This window comes from Rhinatrema bivittatum, chromosome 10, assembly GCF_901001135.1.
Source record: "Rhinatrema bivittatum chromosome 10, aRhiBiv1.1, whole genome shotgun sequence".
NCBI lineage: Eukaryota > Metazoa > Chordata > Amphibia > Gymnophiona > Rhinatrematidae > Rhinatrema > Rhinatrema bivittatum.
This window is the reverse complement of record NC_042624.1, coordinates 107,898,781-107,907,069: the sequence shown is the minus strand read 5'-3', so window position 1 is coordinate 107,907,069 and position 8,289 is coordinate 107,898,781. Positions and strand designations below refer to the sequence as shown.

The 8,289-nt window shown below is 41.8% G+C and overlaps 1 protein-coding gene across 2 annotated transcripts in view; it reads right to left on the bottom strand.

The window, feature by feature from the left end:
• Positions 1-8,289, bottom strand: part of USP24 (ubiquitin specific peptidase 24) — a 268,241-nt gene continuing 259,952 nt past the window's right edge. Inside the window, exons 66-68 of one of the 2 annotated variants that reach the window (XM_029618250.1) lie at positions 4,974-5,084; positions 4,393-4,482; positions 1-3,336 (exon numbers count right to left, since the gene is read on the bottom strand). In XM_029618250.1, coding sequence (XP_029474110.1) covers positions 4,420-4,482; positions 4,974-5,084 — 174 coding nt within the window. In that variant the 3' untranslated portion in view covers positions 1-3,336; positions 4,393-4,419. Of the gene's footprint in view, positions 4,483-4,973; positions 5,085-8,289 lie in introns of both variants that reach the window. The other variant, XM_029618249.1, reaches the window with a different exon arrangement.

The window sequence follows — 8,289 nt, the reverse complement described above, 5'->3', positions numbered from 1 at the left end:
TAAAAATTTTCTTTCAATTTTATTTTATCAAATACTCAAACTTAGTACAAATGTATTTTACATGCATTCCAGAATTTGTGTACAGTACAGGAGTCTGTTATAAGCACTGAAAGTCATCAGGGAGAGCAGTGGGATAGGATACACGAAGTTTGCCTTGCAGTATTTCCAGCTGGGAAGGAGTGTTACTCCTTCAGCTCACTTGGATGTAGAGTAAGAGCTCTTACATGAAACCAATCTGGCCATGAAATTCTACAAAGGGACAAATAAACTTAAACCAATGCGCGGTTACAAGACACTGCAACTCTAAAAGCTAAGATTAGCCCTTTCATCTCATGGTCTGCTTTTGACAGTCCTTCCCAATTTCTTTCAGGCAATTCCATGACAAATATGACATCACTTGCTCAGAAGAACATTCAGTTCTTATCTTGTTTCTGGCCCAAGTTATGCTAATTACAGACAGTGCCACATTTGCACCATATGCATGGCCTGCTTCTTTCCCAAATGTACTCTGCCCACCTTATCAGGGTTTTGTAATCCCTTAAACTAGTTAAGTCACTTCCAGGTAGGGGCTGCTTTTCACAACTCAAAAATGAAGTGGAAGAGTCAATTATTTTTTAAGAATTTCAATCCCAGTTTAAAAAAAACAAATCCTTTGGGGGCCAAGTCCAGTATTAATCGGAGGCAAAAGCCAGGCCTGCTTGGTCCATGAAGCATCTCCTCCTGCTGATGTAAGTGCTGGAGGCAAGTGAAGGTCATGCACTAATGCATCAAACCCGGCAGGTCTGCAGCCTGGGATGCGCCTCGTGCTATTCAGTTCTGTGTGCCAACCAGGGGCTGTCTACTTAACTCTAGGTGGGAGCAGCAGCAGCCCCTCCCTCCATCGGGACTTAGACACTTGAAATAAGGTCACAAACAAGAAACAGCTCAAGGACGGAAATGGATCAACATCCCCTTGAAGTGTGCTGGACTAGACAAATGTTCTAAAGGATTAATAAAGCACATAAGCATCTAAACCCCTAGCCTTGCCTGTCTTGAACACATTCTGCTTCTGATTGTCCCCACTAAGCTGGCATTAATTATGTCAGGAAGGAAGATCTGCCCCTTTCTTCAGGATACCTTCAAAATCGTCACTCACATTTTGAAAGTGCAATATCCCAACTCCTTTTGCCAATGGGATCAAACGACTGAAAAGGAATGAAACCATGGGAGGAGCCAGAATTTGGTAAAATGCCAGGATTCCTAAGCACTGCAGAGCTGTGGGGTAATAACTGCAGAAGACGGGCACCCTGTGTGGAAAAAACTTAAATGCCGTACAAGAGGCAGTCTCTGGGAAGCAGACTATACTTGGAAGAGGACAGTTGCCTTGCTATTTATTGCTCATGGGCCGAATGTCACCTCTGCCACCAATTCTATTTTTCTCTAGGACCGGACCTGCTCCCTCTGGCTATTGCTCACTGGCTAATCCCAAATATCCGCTCATCCAATGGAAAAACACAGGCTGAGACAGCTGGACACATTTTCACAGCTTTCCTGTGCTCACAAGGAAACTAGAATAACTTGAGGTCAAGGCAGAGAGCTTTTCAAGAAACTCCTGCTGTCTCAGTCAGACAGGAAAGATTTCTGGTTAGGCTGACGAGCCCAAAGCAGAATTTCTAGTAAATCCTAGCTGTAAACAACAATAGGGAAACTTTAATACGTGACACTGCACTGCTGGTCGGGCCACCACAGTGATGGAAATACAGTTTTAAGGATTCACTATCACTGGTACTCATTTAAAGGGGAAGTACAGCATGTTTTTAAAATATATTTTACATATCTTACGTGGGATTGAAAATTGATTGCTATTTTTTTTCTCAGAATTCCCTTTCTACAATGATGCTTTCTTCCATTTCAGGAAAACTCACAATACTTGAAGTGGCTGTAGTGCTGCCAACTCTGCACCATGTTTCAGACTTACTGCTACTGACTTATTGAAAAGGAAGGAGGAGCAGAGCCAGAGGTTTATCCCTGAAAGACAATTTTTCTTTTTTAAGACGTCACTGTTTTTACACAAGGACACCTTGGCGATTGGTTTACAAACTTCCAGAAGGGCCAAAATAGTCAACCCATTGGCACGCAGAAGCCACATTCCCTGTAAATACCTAGAAACCTCTTCTGTTACCAAGAATCACAGGGGTCATAGAGAAAATATTTTTATTAATAACAGCCCCTGCCCCTCCCCCACCTGGGGCCAAAACCCACTTTCTGGACACATTTTTAGCTCTTGATCACAGAGGCAAAGGGAGGCCTTTGACAGCAAGGGGGATGCTTTAAATCCAATGACAGGATCAGCAACTATTCATGACTCCCTCCATACAGAAAAGAAATAAAAAAAAAAAAAAACAACTCCACAAATTCCCAACAAAACTATATGCACCTTAAGCTGCTTCACTAAGTGCACAATACAGATATCTTTTATTTCATCCCTTTATTTTTTTTTTTTACTTCCTATCAAAAACTATTTACTGTCAGAAAGCAACGAGAGTGTGAGTGTGACAGTGTGTGAGTGTATGTGTGCACGAGAAAGAGAGCAATAGATAAAATGGGATAGGAAGATATTGGTATCAAATTAATTTTCTAATAATTTAGTTTCAAATCATTTAAAATAGTGAAAACTTTCTGCAGTGAATTTAGTGCAATGAAGAATTAAAAAAACAATCTGAAATAAGAAATGCTTACAAAATCTACCTTTCTGATAGTTTGCATGCAGAGTGCTTGATGGTTGCTCCACAAAGTCCTCCACACCCTTCCACATACAGTCCAGTCCTATCGCAGAAACTCTCCCTAACCACGAGTATGTTACACCATTCTACAAGTGACCTGTTGACTTCTACACATGTGAAATAATTGGTTCATCTGGGATTAGCACACAATGTCTGCCAGTTAGAAATGCAAAGGTAAAAAAAAAAAAAAAAAAAAGGCACTTTCGGCTGTTTGTGCCCGTGACTTGGCAAACTTGAGTGGATCTATCCATCAGGGAGGTACCCAGGCAAGGCACGCCATAAGAGTTCCCCATTTCTGTACATTTTCTGGTTTCAAACTAAGGCAAGAGCATTAAATAAAGGCAAAAAACAATACAGAAAATAAGACAAATTTCAGTTGCAAAATATACAACATATATATATAGATATATATATATATATACACACACATATAAAAAACAAATTGGCACAGTAAAAGAAACCACTGGAAATCAATGTGCTGCATTGTAACAGGGGGAGGCATTCTCAGCTCATGCAGTCAAACTGGCTTCCAGGTCTTTCTGGATCGATCTATTGTCTTATAACTCAATGGTACCTGGTGATGAGAAATTACAAATAAAGCCAAATAGTTTGTTCTCTGTATTAACATTATTATTATTATTATTTTTTTTTAGAAAGTCACATGATATCTTCACTCACTCCATTAACTATGCTTCATGTACAACCAATATCAAATACTTTCTCAGTAATTTCAGTGCACAAGCAAACGACTGGAGATCACACAAGCCTAGAGATGATTTAATATGTCTCCAACTCCATGTGTCAAAAAAAAAAAAAAGTGGTTTTATGGATGCCAAATGTGACAAAATTCTCTCTTAAAGTGCTTTTTTAAAAAAAAATTTTTAAGATTGGTTTGCTTTGAAAGATTTGGCAGATTTCTTGATAGAAGTTGCCCATTGTTACATCAGAAGGAAAGGCCACCTCCCTCTCCGACTTGTCCCATTCCTTAGAACAGACAGAAATAACCTCTCATCAGTTCCAACGTCCTCAGCACTGAAAGGCTTTCTGAGGAATCCCAGCCTTCCTGGATCACCAACTCATCTCAAGGAGACACATTAAATATAGCCGTCCTCTTAGAAACGGAATTTTCAAACTACTATTTTACAATGCATTTGTAAGCCTTTATCACACATCTTTACATAATTTTGAATATTCCTACTTAATATCAGAAAGATTAAAAATTTTGCCCTATATGCCTACAGGCAATCGGATTTCTTTTTTCTTGTATAAAAACAAAAATTTCTTTTGCAGCATTACAGAAAAAAAGCAACAGATTTACATTCACTCATTTAATATTCACATATTAAAAATTTTTAGCCACTCATTTTATTCATTCAATAAAATCTTGACAAAAAAATAACTTTTATCCACGGCTTGTTTTCCAAACTAGCTACAGCAGTAGATAGGCTATCAGAGTTCTTCCAAGTGAGAGTTCTCACATAACACCAGCTGCAGAGTGCTTATACCCTTTACAAACAAACAAAACCCTTCAGTCTTGCCATGGACTGTGTTGAGTCATTCTAGCTTAGGCTCCTCTAGACATTTTGTGTGACAAGGCTTGAGGTTTTCAAACGCGACAGCCATTAATTACTTTGACTCTTGACCGCTTCCGTTCATTCTATGGATCAACATCATCCAAGTCGCTCTTCGGGTCGCCAATCATCATGGGAGAGTCGCAGCCCTTTAAGAAAACCATATTCATAGCAATTACTCAAGGAGAAACTGAATTAAATGCATCAACAGCAATTTTTACTCTCAGAGAAATAGGTACATGCAGCTTAAGTGGACAGGATTTCTTTCAGTCATGTTAGCTAGGGCTAATTCAGCTTCAAACAATCTAAAAACAAATCATCATTATTTACGGCCATAAGACAAGGTCTGTTGTACTTCTGTGTTTGGCAAAAATATAATAAGAAAATAATCAGTCCCCAAGTATGATAGACAAGGCATTGATAGGCACCTTTCTTTTCAGTTTATTTTTCTTGAGAAATTATCAGCGTTTTATTATAACAAAGAAAAATAGGAGAAAATCAATGTAAAATAATTCATTTTTTTCTACTGATTTTCTCCCTTTTTGTTTGATAATAAACACTGATAAATTCCCAGGCAAAATACAATAAAAACTGAAAAGGAAGATGCCAGCTCATGCATAATCCCTTTTGGTTCCAATACCTGCTGTAAATTCCTTTCTCCGTTCTCATTGGCGGGACTACTCTCGGACCCATTGCTGCTTCCTGACTGCTCCTTCTCATTCAGCAAAGCTGTGGCATATGCCAGTGTGTCCTGTGGGAACAGCAATGGAGGGTTTCATCACCAGTGCCAGCCTAATGCCAATGACCTCCAGGAAGTAATCTTTGGCAGCAGTGTGCCTTACAGGGCACAATATAATTCTGCACATTAACATTACACCTTTTGCCTATCTGAAGTGCACATTAAATAGTACAAAATCTGAAATTCACAAGACAACACAGATGAATGCTGGCACAGGATCTTGGATTAGAAGAAAAGCTATAACAACCTACATGTACCTCTCCTATAAAATGCTTCAATTCTGACAAAGCATAAAATGACCTACCAGCAGAGGTGGTGGTGGTTTGCAAGTTTAACAGATTTTGAGTATGCTTGGGACAGATATGAAGGGTAAAAGGTTGAGAGGCCAAGTAACAGACACGATGGCAAGGGAGCTGGAGTTACATATTTACATGTTGCCGCCCTTCTCCACAAGGACCTACAGCAGCTTACAGCATAAAGGAAAATTGGTTCTTCCCTGCTAATTTTTGTTCCTGTAGTACCACGGATCAGTTCAGACTGCTGGGTTTTGCCTCCCCTCCAGCAGATGGAGATAGAGAAAAACCTGAGGGGATACTCTTGTCCGGTGTGCAACCTGCATCTCCTCAATATTAATACTACCAAAGAAGAAATATGTAGAAAGTGTTATAACAAGCAAAGAAATAACCCATCTAATTATATACATAACCAGACTGTGAGAAGGATACGGAGAAACCTGTACCCATATTAAGTCTGCAGCGACGTTGAACAAAAAAATGACAGAAAAACGAGCAGACTCTCACGAAGAATTCTGTCCACTCCCAAGGGAGGGCATCTGGACTGATCCGTAGTACTACAGGAACGAAAATTTGCAGGTAAGAACCAATTTTCCTTTCCTTGTACGTACGGATCAGTACAGACTAATGGCATGTACCAAAGCTTCCCTATCTGGGGTGGACCTCGAGAGTCCTATTCGAATGACACTGCTTCCCAAAACAGTCAACGCCTGGAGCCTGTACGTCCAAACGACAGTGTCTGGCAAAAGTACTCAAAGACTTCCATATCGCCGCCCTGCAGATTTCTTGTGGTGAAACCAGCTGACACTCCACCGAGGAAGACGTCTGAGACCGGATTGAATGGGCTTTCAAATCATCAGGAACAGTTTGCCCACAACAAATATAAACTGAAACAATGACCTCTTTCAGTCACCGGGCTATGGTTGCTTTTGATGTTTTATGACCCTTTTTAGCACCATTCCATAAAATGAGACTCGAACATAAAAACACAATAAATTGCCATGCTGGGTCAGACCAAGGGTCCATCAAGCCCAGCATCCTGTTTCCAACAGTGGCCAAACCAGGCCACAAGAACCTGGCAATTACCCAAACACTAAGAAGATCCCATGCTACTGATGCAATTAAAGCAGTGCTATTCCCTAAGTAAACTTGATTAATATCAGTTAATGGACTTCTCCTCCAAAAACTTATCCAAACCTTTTTTGAACCCAGCTACACTAACTGCACTAACCACATCCTCTGGCAACAAATTCTAAAACTTAATTGTGCATTGAGTGAAAAAGAATTTTCTCTGATTAGTCTTAAATGTATTACTTGCTAACTTCATGGAATGCCTCCAGTCTTCTATTATCCGAAAGTGTAAATAACCGATTCACATCTAAAATAAAAAATCATTAGTGACCTCAAGATATCTCAAGAGGGTTCTTCTGACGGATGGCTCGACCTGAGGAAAAGCCAGAAGTTCCACTGACTGATTCAAGTTGAAGGCTGAGACAACTTTCGGAAGGAAGGAGGAAACTGTCCGAAGTGAAACCCCAGAATCCAAGATTCGTAAAAACGGCTCCCTACAGGAGAGAGCCTGAATCTCCAAGATCCTGCGAGCTGAGCACATTGCCACTAAAAACACTGCCTTCAGAGTTAAATCTTTTAGGGTGGCTTTCTTCAGAGGTTCAAAGGGAGCATCACACGGTACCCTGAGGACCAAGTTAAGGCTTCAAGACAGGCATACCGGATGAACTGGAGAATTCAAACGCTTCGCCTCTCCGAGGAAACGTACTATATCGGGTAGCAATTTCCCATGAATTTTGCCTCACAAACACCCTAAGGCCGCCACCTGCACCCAGAGGGAATTGAATGATAAGTCTTTGCTAAAGCCTTTTTGAAGAAATGGCAGAATATGCACCGAGGATTGGCGAGGGAAGATTCCCTGTTCATGGCACCAATTTTCGAAAACCTTCCATACCCTGACATAGGTCAAAGAAGTAGAATGCTTCCGAGCCTGAAGAAGAGTGGCAATAACATCATCTGGATAACCTCTCTTCCTCAACCGCTGGCTTTCAAAGCCAGGCTGCTAGACAAAAGCGATTGGCTTGATCAAAAAATATAGGGCCTTGAAGTAGTAGGTTCAGAAGATGACTTGAGTCACAAGGGTCCATCCAGAGGAAGGTTGATCAGGTCTGCAAACCAGGGTCTCCGGGGCCACTCCGGAGCTACTAGGATCACCCTCCCTGGGTGAACTTCTATTCTCCACAGCACCTTGCCTATCAGAGGCCAAGGAGGAAACACATATAGAAGAACTTCATGTGTCCAGGGGAGTACCACAGCGTCGACCCCTTCCGCTCTTCTGCGACTGAAGAAATGCAGATCCTTGGTGTTCGCTCGAGTTGCTATCAGATTCAGATGAGTACCACCCCATCTGCGAGAGATGAGAGACATCGCTGCCAGGGACAGTTCCCATTCTCCAGGGTCTAGTCTTTGGCAGCTCAGAAAATCTGCTTGCACACTGTCGGTTCCTGCTATGTGTGATGCCGCCAACAAGGCCAGATTCTGTTCCACCCAGGTCATCAGCATCTCTGCTTCCAAGGCTACCAGACAACTTCTGGTTCCTCCCTGACGGTTGATGTAGGCTGTCATTGCATTGTTCTATTGAGCCCGCACCGCCCGGTTGCGTATAAGTGGGAGAAAATACTGTAAGGCTAGGCGCACTGCTCTCGTTTCTAGGTGATTGTTGGACCACTGTGCCTCTTCCTTTGACCATTGACCATGGACAGATTGAGACTGGCACACCGCCCCCCCCCCCCCCCAGCCTGAGAGACTGGCATCCCTGGTCACTATCACCCAATGGGGTACCTCGAGGGCAACCCCGCGCCTCAAATGCTTTCAGACCAGCCACCAACCAAGACTGGACCTGTTGCACCATCTCC